At 40.4% G+C, this 20,711-nt stretch overlaps 1 protein-coding gene across 6 annotated transcripts in view; it reads right to left on the reverse strand.

Moving 5' to 3' along the window:
• The window catches only part of TPCN2 (two pore segment channel 2), a 65,886-nt gene that overhangs the window by 24,470 nt on the left and 20,705 nt on the right, over window positions 1-20,711 (reverse strand). For 4 of the 6 annotated variants that reach the window (XR_003530726.1, XR_003530725.1, XR_003530727.1 and 1 more), the window contains exons 20-24: window positions 20,144-20,217; window positions 19,736-19,826; window positions 19,532-19,614; window positions 18,604-18,685; window positions 17,107-17,192 (exon numbers count right to left, since the gene is read on the reverse strand). Coding sequence is in view for 2 of the 6 variants with exons in the window: in XM_027662192.1 (XP_027517993.1) it covers window positions 16,304-16,382; window positions 17,107-17,192; window positions 18,604-18,685; window positions 19,532-19,614; window positions 19,736-19,826; window positions 20,144-20,217 (495 nt within the window). In the remaining 4 variants the exon portion in view is untranslated. Of the gene's footprint in view, window positions 1-9,748; window positions 10,711-13,771; window positions 16,383-17,106; window positions 17,193-18,603; window positions 18,686-19,531; window positions 19,615-19,735; window positions 19,827-20,143; window positions 20,218-20,711 lie in introns of those variants that run through there. The other 2 variants (XM_027662193.1, XM_027662192.1) reach the window with 2 other exon arrangements.

A 20,711-nucleotide genomic window follows, 5' to 3' on the forward strand; every position in this document is an offset into this window, starting at 1 on the left:
AAACAAAATCAAAAATCTCCAAACCCAACTCCAATCTGCAGGAAAAAAAGAAATCTAGTGTTTCATCCCTTGCTTTTTTCTGAGCACTTCAGCAGTAATGCTTCCTGCAAAGAGAATAGGCCTTTGTATGCTTTGGTTTTTGAAACTCAAGGAAGTTCCCAACTTACCTGTTCTTTTTACCCATCAATGGATGAGGAGGAGATTATTTGAAATTTTGAGACTTTAGACTATAACACTTTTGACATACTGAAAAAAAGAACCCTTACACCTCCGATTCATTTCAGAATATTAGAACCTTGTCCGGGAAATAGATTGTGCCTGAAGAGAGGCACAAAAGGTAGAGAGCTTTAAAGAGGATTTTGGGATCTCTGAAATCAAACTTGTTGCTGGACTCCTTGGCATCAAAACCACAGCCATAAAATATTCTGCTGCCTGGTAAGGCAAACTATGAGATATTCCCTCAAACTATGAGATATTCCACCACTCCACGCTGGAATCTTGGGGCAACATCTCCCTTTGCAGCCATGGTACAGGAAGCACTGTATGTGATGGGAAGGTAGGTTCTAAAATGTTATGTTTCTGAAACACTCTGTCTTTCATGCTTTCCCCAAGACAAAAATAAAAGCCTAGTACAATGATAAGAATGCTGCTAAATATTCAAACAGGTTCTCTTCCTGAGAAACCACCAGGGAAGCTCGTGCAGACAGATGTCTGCTCTTGAGTACAGACATGCAATGCATACACATAAAGATATATGTGAAACACCCTGTGCTTCTCAACAGAAAACAAAGCATTCCCACCTCAGAGTTCATTCAAAGGTTCTGACTCAGAATTGTCCACCCAGTTTAGAGTCACCTCCTTTCTCAGCTTTTTACCTCAGCTTCATTCCATCCTCCTTTAACTCCTCTGAAGGTCCAGTCAGTTCCTTTCCTTCACCAATCCTCTTAATTTCCCCCAGAACACACCTTACCTCAAGAGGAAAACAAAACATGTTATTTTATTATATCATTACTTCTCTGTATGTCTCTCTCCTCGTGCTGCCTTTTTAGGTTACAGTTTCTTTAGGACAGGGATTATTTACTGTTCTGTGTACTAACACAACACAGCCCGGATCTTAAGCAGCCTCAAGTCACTGTGAATAAAAAGAAACTGCCTTTGCCCTAAGTAAATGCTCTCCAGAGTGATATCAATCATATTTATCCATCTTTGAAAAAGGAACCCCAGAAAGCACAAAACAAACACGCCAAACATTATAGAACCTAAATTGCCTATTCTTTTGAGAAATATTTATTTTAAACAATTTTTATACCATGAAATGGAATCCCACATTTATTCTAGGCATCTCTGATATATTAAATCAGGGTGGAAATTCTATTTTTATTTAAGTCTTGCTCATTTATCTTTTCAGGGTACTTAGGAGTAAATCATACCTGTTCACAATCACTCCTTTCTCTTCATTGAGCTGCCTGAATTCAATTAGAAAAACATTTCACTTGCAAAACTTTTCCTATGAAAGTCCATATTTGGATATAGAAAAATTTGAAAAGACTCAGGAAGACATCCATAAAACCATTAAAAAAATTTGTTTCTGAACACGTTCAGCACCTAAATACTTTTTTACTGATAATTTTACATCATTTTAACTTCATTTTCTTAGTGGCAAAGCACTTGGGAGATATGAAAAGCTGGGCTATAGGTATGTTGCCAATATGCCTTTATCATAGAATCTTGGAATGGTTTGGGTTGGAAGGAGCCTTAAAGATCATATACTTCCAACCCTCCTGCCACAGGGAGGGACCAGGTTACTCCAAGCCCTGTCCTACCTGGTCTTGAACTCTGGATGGCATCTCATTCTTTGTGTGTCACCTGCACCACTCACTTTGGTGTCATCTGCAAACTTGCTTTAGGGTCCAAAAAAGCCAGAGTGAGAGTCCCTGTTATCTTCATAGTGCATCCCGCCAGGTCTGACCAAAGGCCACTGAAAGCAGGAGATCTTTCAGACCCTTCAGTGGAGTTGCAATAAAGAAATAATTCATTCTTCTGCAGAACAGCTCAAAAGCAACTTAACCACAAATTCTGCAGAGCAGTAGATGAATTTCTACCACTCTTAAGAAAGTGGGAACTCAGAATCCCAGACTTCCAGTTGGGGAAAAAGCATTAGGATATTGCAAGAACTAACCCACTCTGAGATGCCAAAAGGATCTGTTTTCTTTCCCATTAAGCTCAGGTTTCCACCTTTGGCTACATTCTCAGAACACAAAGTCCTGTTTTGAACCCAATTCACCAGGGCACACAGCAAGGAGAGCAGAAGAACTTCCCTGAGCATGCACTGAGCAATCAGCCAGGGCTGCTGGAGAGACATCACCCTCAGATCAAGATGGACCATTACAGGTCACCTTATCATCAGCCTCCCACAGACCAGAAACTATCAGGTGGATCTAAAAAGCTTAAAACTGCACATTCCAGAGAGGTGGCTCTGAAGTAAAACAATAATGCTTCAAAATGCCACACTCCTTGAGAAAGGGACACCTGAAAACCCTGCTGTGAACATCACTCAGACCTGGAAAGGATGTACCTCCAGGCTCAGCATGGCCTGCAGTCTCCCATATGCATTCAGAAAGCAGAGAGTGACAAACCCTGGCAGGAACAGATCAGTTGGAGCACTTTTGCCATGAACTCAAGCTAAATTAAGCAGGTGATAAATCCTTCATCCCTCTGCTGGTGAATTGAGGGAAAGGAAATAGGCAAAATGATTGAAACACTATTTTATGAATAATATATAATCATTCATTCCCTTTTACATAAGACCAGAAGAAATTCCAGAGCTCTGTGGTACACTTGAAAACAGGCACAAACCCCCAATTTGTACCAAAGTGCCCCAAAAATACATGAGTTAATCTCAGGGTTCAGCACAATTCAGAGAAGCTCAGCATCACTAAGGCACCATCTTCAGTCCAGGCTGCAAGGATTTGGTAGCTGATATCCAGCCCAGTGCTCAGCAGGAGCTGTGAACCAGAGGTCCCTCCCTATTGCAAGGACATGCCATTCCCAAGCCAGCCTGTCCCTGATGCCTTCAGGAAGTCCATGGAGGCAGTTGCCCATTTCTAACTTTCTTATTCCCAGGTAAAGCAGCAAAAGAAAGATGTTAAATTCCTTCCAGCCACTGAGTTTCCACATTTGCAGAGATATTGCCCATAAAGCATTAGATTGATGGCATTTCCAGGGTGGTGACAGCAGAATGGGCAGTTAGAAGGTAAGATATTTACTTACAATAACAGCAACCCACAAACAACTTCAAAAAAGCTGGCAAACAGAGATGGAACTTCATAATGTGTGGGATGGAAAGGAAACAGGGTGTTTGTATGTGTTCATGCTACAGTTTGTGTTCTCCTTAAGGCCATAACACAGTTCCTTTGTATCAGCCACATTGTGAGGTATTAAAAAAAAACAAACCAAAAAACCAAAACAAGTAAAACAAATTCACTGAAATGAACGCACCCAAAATACATTTAGTTTCCTGCTCCAAAAATAGCACAGATTTTTGAAGTCTTTCAAGCACCATCCCCATCATCCAAAAAGCCTAAATACTCAAATTGTACAATAAACATGGAGATGTTAAATCCTTCCTAAAAGAACACTAACTGTCCTGTTTCTCATACTTACAGTACAAAGAACCAGACACAACTAGTAAAAACTACCAGTTTTGCTGGCCATATTCACAGACTCACTTGATTCCTTCCAGCAGAAAAGTGATTTAGAACTATCACATGGCTTTATTCACACCACCACCACTACATTATGTATCTTGGGAACAAGCTTGACCCGTCAGGGAAACAGGATCTAATTTAGGAACTGGTAGATGGAGTAATCACGTTAGAGCTCCTCACTATCACAGAGCAAACACCTGCAGAGGCCACACAGAGACATAGTTTTTATGTGTATGTGCACATACATGTTTATACACACATATATGTATGTGTATATGTACACACAGAGACTTCTGGAGAGAAATCTTCTGTCTCAAACACAGAGGGCTCTCCCACCACAGATGCCATCCTGAGATCTCATTTTCAGCTACCTATATCACAGTTATGCAGAACTGCAGTTCTTTCTGCCTGTACTTTGCTGGGATGCCACGGTAAGTGGTAAATGCTCTGCTGCCATCCAATGACGTTTCCTGGGATTGCCCACTTCCCAAGCCCATTTCTGCCTACTCCATAACCAGGCTAAAAAAAAAAAAAAAAAAAAAAAATCAAGTTAAATTAAAGGCAGCACTTAGAACTGAGCACTTTGCATACCTGTGGCCTCTGTGGAACACGGGACAGCCCTGCCCCTCCTCACCTGTATGCAAATGGCCCCGGGTTCTTTTTATCATTCCGCCAACAGCAGCAAAACTTTATCTGAACTCCCGGTCACAAAACCATCATTGTGCTCTGGCAGTTAATTTTTACTGGTTTACAATGTACTTTCCTTTACACAAGAGATAATGCCAGGGAAGCCCAGTAAACCTCTCCCACAGCTGTTCTGCTTTACAGTCCCTCAAAGCATTGATTTCGCAGCGTTATGTCAACGCCAGACACGCCGATTCCCCTCCCTGCTTTCACTCAAGTTCCTTTCTTGGGTCTTCTGACAAAGCACAACTTGTTTTAGTCCTTGTTACTACACCTAAATTAAGTTTGCAGGGGTATATAAACACAAGCAGTAGCCCATCAGGTTAAAGTGAAAAGGGGAAATGCTGTACTCTAGATCTTGAGTTCACCCCCACCTATAATTAAGTCCTCAAACATTTGGACACTTCAGCTTTCCCTGCAGTAAAAATATACATTTGCAGAGCGTCAATTTAAAGAAATTCAAGTAACTAGCAAAGTAATTTTTGTCAATATGTATTTGCACACAAGAACAAGCTGCTCAGTTTTGTAGAATCTGTCCACAATTCTGGGGCTGCAACATGTGCATCTGCTCAAATCAGTATAATTTAACATTTGTCAGACCAGTATATACAATGAATTACTTTAAAATGTGGTTTACATTTTCAGTTATCAGCTTAAGCTGGTATAAAAGGCCCTGACTGCTCCATGGATGAATGCTCAGTTGAGAGCTTATTATCACAGAGGAACCACAATTACGGGTTTAAAGGAAGCCCAGCAGTGCTTGATTTATTTTCACCTATTTCATTATTATTCTTGTTTTGGCATACAAGATGTAGCAGGATGTTCCTGCCACCAGAACCTACAGGTTGTAGAATAATACACTAAAAACCTAAAGAAAGGCAGAATTATCTTCTTTCCCAAGAACTGTCTATGAGAAAGTTCAATCATCCTGTTAAAACTTAGAAGTTATTTCCAAAACACTGTTCCCACTCCTGCTCTCTGGGGTTCTCAAAGACCAGAGGTTGTTTTGAGACTCATTAGCAGTTAGTGGTACTTAACTACATTTCATTCAGATGGGACAACAAAACTGGATTTGGCACTTTAAAAGAAGTGTCACTTTCACACTTTTACATTTTCAATGCAGAAGTGTTAAGAGATAAAAACATTTTGGTAGAAACAGACGTGTATTACTGATAATTCACTGCCTCAAAACATACCTTCTTATGTTTTGCCCTTAAAAAACAAAACCCGATTGTATTCCAAGCCCTTGATTCAGGCCCCAGCACTTAACTATGCTGAGAATGTTCCATTAAGTGCATCCAGAAGTGCTGATCACACAGCCCAGCCTGCACGGTCAGAGTCTAAAATGGGGGCTTGAAACTCCCTCTGCTGGCTGAAAACACAGTTAGAGACTTAAAAACATCTTCTCTTGCCCCCAAAAAAGAATTAAAAAACAAATAAACAAACAAACAAAAAAAAACAACCCCAAGCCAATCAACCAATCAACAACACTGCCAAAAATAGCAAAAAAAAAAAAAAAAGCTATGTGAAAAACTTTTTAAAAAACTAAAATAAAGACTATCTCTTCTTCAGGGATTTTAATCTTTTTAGCTGTTCTGACCCCAAGGCTTTCCAGCATTCAGATGCACCTACAGCAGTGTCCTGCTACCCAAAGCCTACCAACCTCTGCAAGTCAGTGTCTCAAAGTGATTTTACAACACCCAGAAGGAAAAACTCCCGATATCCCAGTTGCTGGTCCCATGAAACACCAGCCTGTGACTGGGAAGCTCTGCAGATGAGTCCTACACAAAGGATTTCCTTCTTAAGCGCTGCCAACAGATCACAAAGAGGATGGTCTCTGTGATGACACAATCAGCCAGAATTTACAAACAGGGTGGGAGAACTGCTGGAAGAAATCCACCATCATAGCAGCCAATTAAGGCAGATTTGACAAGGGCCAAAATTACAGCTTTAGGTCAGACTTACTGAGAATCTTCTACCAGAGGCAACAGAGTGGCAAACGTAGGATCTGGGTTCAGAGCCCACTCCTGAGAGAATTTCTTGTGCTCAAAGTCATTCTGGTTCAGTTCCTTCTCTGGAAAGCGTTCTTTCCTTGTCTTCTTCCCTTCATCTATCTTGACTGCAAAAGAGAGGATTTCTGCCCCAAGGACCTTACAGAGCAGACTCAGTGTCTCCCCCTGTGCCTTCTGTGACAGGTCACATAACTCAGTTTTCTAAAACTTGTTCCAAAATGACTGTGAGAGCACTGTGTCTGACCTACCACTATCTTGCACAGGAGCATTCATTTCTAGGTCACAATTAACCAGATGATATCGTACAGTTAGAAAGATTTTGCAGGGATGTGACAGTGACCCTGTGAAATGACTTGAAGAATAAATGGCAAAGTATATTGTGATGGTCAGGGGGTTTCATCCCATGAACCCCACCAGCAAGCCCAGCTCCACAGTAAAGTGCTCCCCAATTCAAGTGGCAATATTTTACACGTATCTTGCTTGAGCCTGATCACCATCACAAGGTACAAGACAGATCTAATTTTCCATGTTTTGATGACTATGGTATTTACCTCAGTCATATAATCTAACAGTGGAGCCATATCCAAAGATCATGGAAAAGCAGTGTCACGGAAGATCATAGGGCACCATAACACCCCCTCAGAGGCTCCCCTGAGGGTACAAGTCAGTGTAAATTTGCTGGAGGAGAAAGTAGCAATGAAATAACAGAGCTAGATCACCACAAACATTCCATCAACAGTTTGTTCTGTAAAATAGCACAGCACAATGTTCTCTAAAATATCAGTTCTGCTTTCTGACAAGTCTGTTGGCCCACCATCACACTGGTGGCCACAGAAAATGTAGCTGTAACGTAACATAGTTGGGACAAATCTTGTGAAATGTCTTCTTATACAATGAAATTGCCTTCCTCTCAGTGGGGTTCATACACACATTGATGGGTCACAACCCTTTTTATCCAAATCACCATCTTATCTGCATGGGATTTAATTGAACCATTCCTCATTTAATAAACTAAACGTGGTCCTCCCCCAACACCTGTTCACTAGTGGCTGGTGCAAAGCCAGGTAACTCCTCTCTCTCTGTGCAAACCAGAAATCACACGCATGAAACTTCGGTGCAGAACTGCACATAAAGGGTTTTGGACCTGAATTTCACCTACACAAGGTCTTAGAAGTCTTAGAACACTTAAACCTGGACCTGAGCCTCAAGCCCACACCAGACTTTCCAATATCTGCACAATTGGGAAGCAGAGGATCCTGCTTTACAGATCTCCAGAGGACTGAATCAGGGTCAGTCAGGAGATGAGAACCAAGGACTTTGGAAAATGTCAGAGGCAAAAGCTTAATAGCCACTGTGGAGGGTCTCAACCAAGCAGATGTTTCAAACATGTGCCTAATTTTTAAGTGCTGAGTTTGATGGTAGTAGATATTACAGTGGGCACCAACCCAAGACAGAGCTAAGGAGGAAAGGCTGGTGGACAAAATAGGAGGAAAAGCAGAGCACAAGAAGCATTTTTTCATGTGCTTTCTTAGTCTGTGTAATCTACCCAAGAAAGGCCTCAGCTAGCAAGTCAGCTTCAGACCTCAATTACAACACGTGGGCAGCTTTATTGCCCAACAAAAAGTACACTGGACATTTATGATCTCATTTTATTAAATTCCCCTACGCATGACGCTCACTATTGGGTGTGTATGTGTGTGAGGTTAATATAAAAGTCCATATTATATTTGTATATTAACAAGATTAAAAGCTCACCTGCATGGCAGGTGCTGCTGTGGGCACAGGTTTGGGTTATGGATTAACCAAGTCCTATCAAAAACCAGGGTCTATCACCAAATCTAAAGCAGGAAAAGCAGGTGCTTTTCCTGCTGATGTAGCTGAGGGGTCCGATTGAATTACACCAGGAAAGAATAGCTTTGCTTTCTCCATGAAATCTGATTAGAGAAAGAGAGAGCTAACACCTTACACAACATAGTGCAGCTTAAAGGACAATCTGCTCCTCTCATGGTCCCTTCTGCTGGTTACTTTGATCTAAGTTTTATTGTCTGGGTTTAACACCTTTGCCTTTGGTTTTACAGAAAAACTCCTTTAGAGGCGTTTTCCTACACCAAGTAATTGCTCAAGTCTTTTCAGAGAAACCACCAGTTATCCAGGATGCTGGAAACTAAACACCTGTACTTTTGGCAAAACACAAGATTATTCTCATTGGTATTAAACAGGTAAGGGAAGACACATTAAAGACTCAAGTTTTACTTTCTAAAATCAGTGTTCAATAAGAGCAGTGTCAACAGCTCAGCACACTATGGGAGGAACCAGCTCATTCCTAAATGCAAGAAGGAGACCTAACATAATAAAATAATACAGTCCAGACTGGCTTTCCAGTTCCCCTCAGTAGGATGCTCGTGGTACAAGGTCATTGTTATACCACCACTCCCCAGTTCAATGCTGGAGTGTTACAGTTCTGTAGCACACACAGACCAGCAATTCCTTTCCAGAAGCTAATGAAACCAGTCTGATTTTAGCCAGAATCCTACACAATAACCCTAACTTTAAGCATAAAAATCAAAATCCCTCAAGTGACAGGCTGGGTAACATAATCCTTACAACTCAACTCAGTAATTTCTACATCCAGCCCAGCAACCTGTGTCAGAGATCATATTTCACATCACACATATACACACCTACCGTACAACAGAACTTGGTCTTAAAAATGCACTCAGTTTTCTATTTTGATGTGAATTTCCAGCCTCTCAAATGCTGATGATCCAGTGAAATCCTGCAGGGCAATTGGCCTCCTGGCCAGTTTTCCAAATTCAAAGTGATGTTTGAGAGCCCACCAGCTCTGAAATGTTAGACTGTTCACTCACCTCAAAGAACAGAATACAAGAAGTACAAATAAAGACAATGCTAAAAGCATTGCTGAAGTGTGTTTCAGGCCTGAAACAAGTTGGAGCTGCCAAATATCTGTTGTTTAGAATGTCATCCTGTATTTTTCCAATATGTTTGTACAGCTAAGTTAGTAACTTCATTACTAGAATCTGTTTACTTACACTCACTAAACCTCCAGCACATGTGCCAGCCTCAGATCACCCCTATTAAATATTTCTAAATCAGATGGCAAACCAGTAACAGCCCTCCCTCCCCTTTTGATAAGGTGGGAAGTAAAGAAGTTTAGAGGTTCCAGGATATTTTTTTTTTTCAATTTTAAAACGAAGTAAATGAAAAAGTTGCATCCAAGAACGGGCAGCAAGAAAATTATAAACCAGCTGATGTGGAAACGTCAACATCATCTTCTAAACATGCAACTGAGGTTCACAGCTGGTGCAAAAAAAGAAGGCAGCATTGTCTGGGAGCAAAGGCAGTGAGCAGGGACTGCAGGTTTTATTCTGAACTCTCCCACGGATTTCGAGCTCGGCTGTGGGCAGATCACCAAATATCTCAGCTGATCATCTACAAAATAAGGATAGCAATATTTTCCTATCCCAACAGGATGTTTTCAGAAGAGTACTTGGGAGGCACTCAAACAATGCAATGATGGGGGCCATGGAAAGTATCTGTGCAGAACAAAGACAACACCTGCTCTACCAGTTAATGGAAAAAAGATGACTGAGACTGTTATAAGGAGTTTTTAGCATTAAAGGAAAGGACAAGCTGCAATTGCCTCTGGCTTACAGTTAAAAATTCAGCATCAGTAAACCATTTTTTTAAATGTAATTACTGTGGAAAAAATTCAAGTATAGGACCAGATATGAAAACCAATGCAAATAAACTACATAAGTGGCTGGAATTCTAAGTCAAAGACAACGTTTAGGTTTCCCCTTATCATAGGTAACATGGATAATTCATGACAAAATATCATTTGACTTCCTTTGACAAACGAGTGCACACATGATGGAGGTAACTGCATACCACGGTTTTTCCTCCAGAAATGCAACAATTTTAGTTAACAAAGACACTTTTTATAAGCATTTATGTTGTGAGTCCATTTTACACAGTCTTGAAGTTCTGCTCATACTCTTTACGGGAGATAATGTCAGGTGGCTGCTCCAGTGCTTTGCTGTACATATCACTGTGTACTTAGTATTTGAAGAATGCCAGCTCAGCCTTGAAGGTTTTTTCCCCCTGAACATTTTTCTTTCACTTTATGCTGGGAAAACTGTAGCTCTACAAATACAGAAAAAGTTCTCAGTCCAGAATGAAAGATGAAGTTTATGATCAGGGAAGTCTGAGGATCTGGTGTTTATTCCTGAATTAGCAACAGATTTCCCATTACCTTAATTACTTCATTTAGATACTCTGTGATCCATTTAGAAAAAAAAAAAAAAAAGGGATGGTATGTCTGGAGGATGCAAGAAAGCCCAGCTCCCAGTTCTGAAACACGTCAGCCCACACTTCATGATGATGAACATGATTAAATCTCTGGACCATCTCCCTTTCTCCCCATTGGAGATTAAGTGTTCCATTCTCACTGAAAGGCTTCACATTCCACAGTGCCACAGATCCAGGGAAGCATCAGATTCAACTAACAAAATTTCTAGCAATACATCATTACCTTCTGTAAGGTTTTCTTGTTGCTTCTAGGATTCATGCAGCATCAGTCCCCTGGTAACAAAGCTTTTAAATTCATTCACCAAACCATGTTTGAAAGAAGAGTTCAAGCATTAAGAGATGCGAGTGTCACACATTTTGTGACATCTGGTAGCAAGCAGAGAAGAGTGTCCAAATTAAGTGTTCTCCTCAAGGGAAAGATCAAGTTATCCGACCTGCTTGGCTTGTCAGTGAGCAAATACAGCCTGGGAGAAGGGCAAGACATTCCCTCTTTTTGCCCAAAAAGGGAGGTAAAAATGAGATTAAAGGGAACCCAGCAGAGACAACTGCATGGAGAATTAAGGGGAGACAGTGCCAGGTCAAGTATGAGCAACAGAGTACACACAGCCCAGGCTCATCTTCCTGTCTAGAACAGGAAGCTGAAGGAGCATTTTTTTTTTTTTTGCTACCCCTATTAGAACCGTCCTTGTAATGCTGTAAACATTTGTAAGCCATTAGCTAGATCCAGCAGCACATGGTGTAACAACAAAAGCTAGGTTTGTTCCAGTCATGGGATTCCTTTCCAGTGAAAGCACGGAGAGGTGGGCGGGACAGGATCTCAGGGAGCAGCTGAGGCATCACCAGGCAGGGGTAGGTTCACAAACATCCCCACAGAGCTGCAGCAGGTGACTGGCAAACAAACCCTTCCTAAAGGAGCACTGAAGTGGAGTCTGCAACCCCAGAAAACAGTGCTTGGAGTCAGGGAGCTTCCCTCACCTGCAGCAACTCCTTTTGCTGAAATCCAAACTGCAGCTTCTCCGAGAACCAGCACACAGGGATTACACACCACCTACACTTCACTCCTCTCACCCATTTACGTATTTGGATACTGTTTAAAAAACAACTATTTGCCTGTCTCTTGTTTGTCTGTAATTATTTCCTCTAAAGTTCTTCTCAACTCACACCTTTGCAATTTCTTAAAAAGGACACCTCCCCCCATTTGCTGATTTTAAAATTCAGGGCCCAAAATGCAGGGCCCCAAAGAGAAGTAATATGCAATATTACAATTACAGTAAAGCAATTTTCTTTTGATCTCTTTGAGATGCTGTTGGCTCACTCAATTTGTATTGAATATCAGCCCTATAATATTTGTCTTCTAATACCACTTATTCCCTGACATGTACTTTTAAATTGTAACACTGCATATTTATCTCTAAAATTTTCCTTTAAAATTTTGGTAATTTCCTCTGGTTTATAAAGGCCATTTTGGAACACTGTCATATATATTGCTTAGAGGTGGACTACAAACCTGATCTTATCCTTCCACTCCCCAACCCCAAACTATTTCTACCCAGAGCTCACATAACAAATGGCTCTGAATGTTTCTAAAGACTGCAGATTAAGTCAAACCCACTTGATTTGTGGAAAACTCCCAACAGCTGTATAGGCTTTTAATCAGACAAAAAAAAAAAATCTAGTGAAAGAAAAAAATCATTAACACTCACATAAAAAAAAAAAAGGCAGGCAAACACCTATTTTTATTTTGCTTTCAATGAAAACCCAAGACAGAGCTCCGGAATTACTTCACCTGACTAAAGCACAATGTTAAACTGTAGCAAAAGCTGTGGTAACACTATGTACTACTCTTAATATACAGGCAGGTGAAAAGATAAACCATCTACCAGGGTAAGGGACACATTTACCTCACGTATCAGAGTTAATTAATCTATACCCTCCCCATCACTTTCCCACAGGACCTATTTTATCTTACAGGTTTGTATGCCCCTGTTTTTTTTTTTTTGTGCACATTAGGAAGTGCTAGAGGGATAAAAAGCAATGTTCCCCAAAATGTGTCAGTAGATGTAAACATAACCCCAAAAGAGGCCATGAAAGCACCATCACATGCTCATGCATATAAACCCTTGACACCCAAGACACTATTTCTTCCTTTGTCTGTAATTCCTGCATAGTTTCGAAGTTATTCCAGCTGCCTGTTTGCAGCTCGACCAGTTTATGTTACTTCATAGTTAATTGTGCTTATGAGGTTTATCACTGTATTTCTGTGTTTTTACTAAAAGAATCAGGGACATTTCAATTGCATCCATCCTCTCCCTCCGCTCCTAAATCTTAAAGCAATAAAAATTCACAGTAAACCAAGAAGGAAAAATAAAATAGCCGAGGAATCTCAAATTAGCCTTAATTAGGTGATTAAGGTCTTCCTTCAGAAGATAGAAAAATCTGATCCTGATTTAATAACACAAGGTGATCTTCTCTTTGCTTTGGCCTTCATGTGCTTCACCTGAGAATCTGCAACAACTGCTGTCAGAGACATCAGCTAGACCCAGGATTGACTTTGTTCTGCCCATAAAAAAATCCACCATTTTCTAAATCAGAACCTGTTCCAAAAGAATGCCACGAACTCTGCTAAATCATGGGCAAAACCTGCCCCAGTAAAAATGCCAGCAGGATGCTTTTTGCACTTATCTCTTCTCCAGGAAGAGATGAAGGGATACCTGGTTTGCAGAGATTGAAGCACAAGTGAAAATCAACCTGCTCAACACCCCCAACGCTCGGTTCCAATGAGGTTTCACCTTAAAAATTCAGTGTCCCAAGTGCCTACAGATGATGTCCTGTGCCTCTAGAGTTGGAGAATAACAGAGCAGCATCCTTTAGGTGCTGCATTTTGAAACCAGGCAGATATGTTCCGCATGTATGTAACCTCCTCCATGGGTCAAGCCTTTAACCAGCAAAGATAATGGGAGCAGAGATGTTGAGCACTGCAGAAATCAGCAGCAAGGGAAAGGTAAAAAACAAACCACAAGAACCATTGCAACACCCCAGTTATTTCCACAGTTTGAGAAAAACTTTCTTTAATAATGCAATCCTCAAGTTTTACCTTATTATGTACATTCATTTTCATGATTTTATACAGTTATTGCATAATGTGGTCATTTACATCTTCCAGTTCAAGTGACATTAGGTGGCACAATTTTGTATTAAATTCTAGTTGCACTCTCAGGCAATTACACCAATGTGAAACAAGAACAAGATAGACTATTCCCTTCAGAATGCCTTCTTCACATTGCCCAGATGTAAAGAAAGCATAATGGAGACAGTTGTGATGTTTATGATAATCCCAGACTGATTTGTGTTCCTTTGGTAGATTGTAGTGGAATGTAATGGCAAAAAAAAACCCCAACCAAAAGCAAACAAAAAACCCAAACCCAAACAACTTTAGGAGGAAAAAAAAATAATTAAACTGGTAAGAACTGTACACTTCCTTTTTTGGTAAGGCAAAAGTACTTCAAGTATTCAGAAAAGTGGAAAAAAATAACTTTTTCTTTTCAGTGAAAAGGTAAAATAGACTATTTAACCACTGTGTAATAAGTGCCAATAAATTGGTGGAAGTGATTATACATCATTCTAGAAGGAGCCGAAACCATCCTGACATAAAGCCATACTGGAAAAAAACCAAACTCATAACTAGAAAAAACAGTGCTGATGCCTTTATCAGCTTGCCATGATGAGTGTTTTAAGTGCATGACTGAAAATAAGCACAGTGATGCCACTGGAACCAGTGCAAGTGAGTTCCTGGGGAGCTTAATCTGGAAGAGAGACAAGAGACTGAACACAGACAAGGGCCTGGTTTAAGATGCAAGATAACAAAAGTAAAGAAAGATTGCAGGAGTAGCCCAGAACTCAGTTCAGGTTTGTTCTACACATGTAGAAGCTACAACACATTTCACTGCACAGCAAAAAGAAAATACGAGCAAAAAGATAAAGAAACAGACAGACAAGAATCATTAAGCAACTTTTGAACAGTGAGACAACATGGCAAAAATAAACTTTTGAATGAAAATGCACCATCATCCTGGATATTTTCCTCTCCCTCACGCAGGACAGAAAGAGAGGCTAATGAGAAAAAAAAAGGGGGGAAAAGGATACAGGATGATTGCTTGGCACTTTTGAAAACTGTTTTTTATCTTAAAAGAAAAATAATCAAATAACTTACAAGCAGTAGCAGTGCTTTATGGACAATTACCTTCCCCAAGCCCTTGTCCCTACAGAGGTGACCACAACAGTGTCTGTTTTGGTGACAAGTGTCTCCATGAGAAGGCAGTATCTCAAAGAGCAGTTTCATTTTCACATCTCAAAACAGCAGTTGGGATTCATTCTGATCTTCACAGCAATTTACTAATCACAGGACGAAGATTCAAACAAAAAAAAATCACCTTTTCAGAGGAATACCAAGGACAGTGAAAAGCACCCGGACACAGATTACTGTTAATTCCCCACTTTAGGTTTGTTGAGAAAGTTACTTACCCAAAAAAGTTTTACCCGGGTGAAAGTTAGTGATATGGAACGTGTGGTCATCAAGCCATAAAAGTATGTGATCTTGCAATACTGGTTGAGCACCTTCTAATCCCACAGACTTGAATTAAAAATTTGAACTGCTGAGCACTTTGATTATCCCATTCAACCTTTTTTTTTCCACCCCCCTTTAAGTGGGAGACTGGCAGAGATCGTGGCGCAACATTCCGGCCAAAGTTCAGCTCTTTCATGGAACACGACACAGAGGCAGAACGGGAAAGTAAAAGGAAGAGGGTTCACTAAAAAGCAGCATGAGAATGTTTACTCCAGAAGAGCTCAGTTTTTAGCACGTGGAAAAGCACGAGTGCAATGGTTCCGGTCGCAGTTGTAGCTGCTCTCACAGCGACCAGCACGACACAACCGGCATCAACCCTTGAGCAAAAGCAAAGGAAACCAGAGGATGTGCAAAGCAGGCAGCCCCTGTTCCTCAGCTGAAACAGATTGTGTTCCAATGTGATTAACTCCTGAAAATTCGGTAAGATACGCTGGTGTCACATTACAGCAAAAATAGTGTTTCGACTCTCACTACAAAAAGATTAAGGATTCTGTTCTGGTCCTGCCTAATCCATTCATGAATTGCAGGGCACAGCCCTTGCCACATTGCCAGAAAAGGCAGTTCCATTTTCCTGTGCTGAAGAAAGTAGGAGGCTTAGTGGTTATAAAGTTCATCTTTTAAAGTGCACTGTCATTTTAAACACACTTTCCCTCTTAAAAAAGAAAATAAAACATGTTCTGATATCAACAGTCTATAAAAATAATGGCTGCAACACTCCTCTAAAACTGCAACTTAAAATCAAGTCAAGTTAGCAAGATTCAAATCTTCTGTGAAAAAGATATGAACCCAAAAATAAAATAACCTTCCTGCAGAGAATTGCCAAGCAAAATCTCACACACTGTCCTACAAGCCCCTCTTCCTAAACAGTATCTCACAGAAAATCCAGTTTCTTCCAGCTGACAACCTCAAGAAAACAGAGGTCTAAACAAATGAGTCCTTCCCACCAGTCACCTACATAACTGCAGGTGTGGGTGCTGGTGCAGTTTTTCCATCAACTCCTCCTCTGTAGGTTCTTCCAAAACATCTCTACAAAGAAAAAGCATGAGTTGTTAGGGGCAGCAAAGGGAGCTTCTCAGCATTTGTTTTAGCAATGCACATACTGAGGATGTGACGTGTGCTCGTTTCAAGAATGAAACAAGGAATTAAAATCACAATAAGTTGATGCTCCCTAAAGATGCATCTACTTGCAAATGATCCATCCTCTACAGATGTGTCATGGAAACCAGCAGCTGTTTTCCCACAAGAAGCAGGGAAGCAATTTCCTGCACACAGTACAACACAAGTGAAGGTCAGTAGATTTGTTTTCCTGAAAAAACTCCCAGATGAGAACATGTTCCCAGTGCTACTATTGAATATCCAATGTGCACCAGAAGTTCCACTCATACACGATCATCAAGTCTCAACTCACCACCCACAATTTCATAATAAGCCAAGAACATGCATCACTTTCCTCATCTTCCCTTTTCTTCTTTCCCTTGTTTTTGTCCCCCTCAGCAGTTGTTCCCCTCACCCCCAGCACCTCTTCTCCCACCCTGCTACGAGCACAAAGCATATAAAGGTTAGGCTTCCAAGTCAGCTTAAACCAGGCCTAACTAAAGCACTTGTTGATTTTTTCCTAACTAACACATAGAACAGTTTGCTTCAGAGGGAGAAAATGCAAGACAAGCCTTTGCCCTCTTGCAGGCAGCACATTTCCTTTAAAAGAGAACATAAAAAAGCTAGACTGATTATCAAATCCAGTCCAACTCACCTGAACATTAGTTCCACTGTCCTCTGGTATTCAACATCTGAAAGAGACTCTCGATGACAGCGACGGTCCCACTTGTGAATAAAGTTCTGAAATGTAAAAGGAACAGGGAAAAATTAAAAGGACTACTTCTGATGACATCAGAAATATCCAGTCACTATGCCTGCAGGTAAGGTTTGGGAGGGGGGTGAGCTTTGTTTTTAAACACAGTGCCAGAGCACATTTACTGGCTGTGGGTCACTACTTTATTTGAGCCTCTTGTTCAGGAAAAACTTTCTCATCACAAACTGAACGAACAGCAGAGCACAAGAGAGCCCTGCTGCCTTCTGCTCCTAGCAAGGACTGCCTCCCCAAGACAACCAAGTGAACTACTCACAAATTTTTACCTGCTCTGAATTTCTTCCACTTTAAAAACCCAACTGTATATAAACCTACTGCTAGTCCAGGCATCACAGTTTAAAAATCAGTTACTGGTTTTGTCACTTCCCTTTCCCATTTTGAATAACTGACAAATTAATAATTGGGGAGCAGACAAGACAGTTCAGGGGAAAAAAAAGGGGGGGGAGAAAAATAGTGAGATCCTGCTCTCCTTCTTCAGAGTGCTGCTTCTTGGCTCTTATAGCAAAAACTTTGGCCACAGCCCTGCAGAAGTAAGCAGACAGAAGATATCTTGGACTGAAAGTTTGCCATTCTTCCTACTATAATAAATTTAAATTCTCAATACCTTCAGCAACAACAAAAACATCTCCCAAAGAAACTTTTAGAGGTTTTGAGATGGGGTGAAGTGCCCTCTACAGGTACTCAGTTCCTTCCATTACTTATAAGAGAAGTCTACAATTATTAAACTGGAGGAGATGGTTCTGATTAGCATTCCCTTCACCATCAGAAATTTGGATTTGCAGGATAAACATACACAAGAAACTAGCAGAATGTTCTTCGTGGCATTGCTTGGGTACCTACATTTCCACAGCTTCTTTGAAAGACTCTAGAATATGGTCTCTTGAAAAGAAATAATCAGTTCCACTCTTCTAGTGTGGAACTGAACAATAGTAAATTCAAATCAAGGTGGGAAGAACCACAGGAGAGCCAAATAAATTAAAAATTTGAAGAGCTAACTTCATTTGCTGATATATGAAAAGGCAAAAAGCCTGCAGCTTGAATAACTAATGCTGAAGTTAAATGCAAATGTACAAGAGACAAGCAATTTTATAATACTTATAATATTTTTCATCTTTATAGAGAGTGATATAATGAAAATGTACATAACCCAATGAGATGCAACCAGTTTTGTGACAAAACTGCAAGTAAAGCATACAATTGTCTAGGAAAAAAACCAACCTCCTTCACTCCTCAGGGGAAGGGCAGCAAGGAGAAAGGTAAAGAAAGAACACACACAAGCCCTACATACTAATCCCAAAAAGTTCCCTGGGTTCTTTTAACTTCCTGCACAAATTAGAATCCAGCTTTGGGATCCAACACCGAATAAACACATTTCCTTACCTCCAGAAGTAAAGCTACGAAGAGATTAACCCAGATGACAGAGGAGATCAACCACCAGGCTACAAAATAGATCTTTGCCCACCTGCAGATCGGAGTAACACACAATAAGTAAAGTAGGCAGTAAATACCCTCAGCCTGAAAGTGAGCAGAGCACCATGAAATCACATTTTTCCTTGAAATATAGTACTACTCCTTTTTTGATGTCAAACGAGGTAGGGAATAAAAAAATTAAAAATAGAAAAATCTTAGCCCTTCATTAAATCAGCCAAACAGACTCACTCTCCCTGCTCAACCTGCTTAATTGAGCTCTGAAGGGACAAAAGCAGCCCAGTAGAAGCTGTGCTGGATCATATAGCAAGAGATCCATCTGGGATAGTATCTTTGGAATGGTCAAAAGCAGAAACATAGGAAAGAGTGCAAAACCATGGCAAAATATCTGTGTTGCTGTCCTCTAAGCACTCCCCAATCTCCAACTGTTTGCAGTTCAGAGATTTCTTGAATTACAGCTTCCATTCACTGCAGATCCAATGGATTTCTCTGTCATGACTTGTCCAGTCTCCTCCAGACCACATTAAACATTTATCCCACACAGCAGCCTACAGAACTTAACTAAGGGCTTGGGATAACCAGCCAAGGAGCACTGGAACAACTCAACCCAGAAGCCACCCAGTTCATTCAAACATTCCCATAAAGTCATTAAATACAAATGAAAGATATGTCCAAGGGGTTAAGTCTACCAAAAAAATTGTTCACCCACAGAGAAAACACAGAAGCATTAAATTTCTTTCCTTTATACCTGAATTTCCAAAAGAAAGGTAAGCAGCAGCCCTCTTAGCAGATGGAATTGTGCCATGAGTGTAATTCTTGCTCAGTTACCTTACAAGCTGGATTTATAGGAGACTTTTTCAGTATTGTTGCTGCTACTTACGGACTTGAATATCTTGAAAACGCATCCAAAAAGACCTGCCAGTTGTTCACCACCATCACATCCCAGAGGGTCACCACTGCTGCCTAAATAATGTGAGCAGAACAGAAGGTCAGTGGTTATTTCTCACACACTCAAGGCTCAGAAAATGAGGAGAGGCAAGAGGAGAGGGGAAGAGGGGAGGATTTCATCAACGATCACACTCACGGCAAAGTCATCGAAGTTGTTGGGCCAATATTCCAGCTGCTCGTAGGTCCCACACTGCAAAGTGCCATTAGCAAATGTTGTGTTGGCAGAACTGTGGGAGAATTACAGGGGGATGTGAACACAGCTTTCTGTAAACTGTACCTTGAAACCAAAATTATCCTGACTGCCCTGCAGTTCAGTATCTCAAAGGTAGAAAACGAGGGAAACAGTTCAAAACCAAGTAAGCCTTCCTGCAATTTCAGTGCAGCAAGAAGAAACAGAAGATAAGGTCTTGTGATTTAACATTTAAAATTAAAACATTAAAATTCAGCTCCGAGAATAAGAGAAAACAAAAAACAACAAAGCAACCACAAACAGGTGCTTTTGAAAGACAGGATCCTTTGTGAGCAGTGATGTTGAAAACCTTACCTGGTGTTTCCCAAGGGAACAACAGCACCTTTAAACAGCATTATGCCAGTGATAGCAAATGCATAGAAAACCACCTGGAAGGAATACAAGCAGCTGTTAGCTTTGAATATTTCTGTCACTAAATGAGAAAGCAACGCAATTAATATGGAATTTATATTTGTACCACAGGTGAAGGAATTACATCAAGAACAACGCCTGAAGCTTTTAAAGTGAAAATACTTAACTGTTTGCTCTTACTTTTTAATATTCTATTTAACTTTCTGTTCTTAAAATGGGTTAAATCCTTTTATTTTATGATCTATTTTACTTTTTGATCTGTTTTGCTTTTTTGTGTCTCAGAATGCTGATATTTAATTGTTAACATTGCAAAATAGTAACTTAAACCAAAACACACTGACGGTATTTACAAAGCATAATCTAAATATTTTTATTTAGGGCATTTTCTGCTAGATTCAGTGCAAATAAGCTTTTATTAAATTTAACTGAAGGACAAAACCAAGCCAGTATTTTATATTACACCAGCAACTTTCTTAGAAATGTTACAATTAGCCTAAAAATAAAGTTTTCA

The sequence above is a fragment of the Corapipo altera genome, unplaced genomic scaffold (assembly GCF_003945725.1).
Source record: "Corapipo altera isolate COAL_440 unplaced genomic scaffold, ASM394572v1 RXGC01000072.1, whole genome shotgun sequence".
Taxonomy (NCBI): domain Eukaryota; kingdom Metazoa; phylum Chordata; class Aves; order Passeriformes; family Pipridae; genus Corapipo; species Corapipo altera.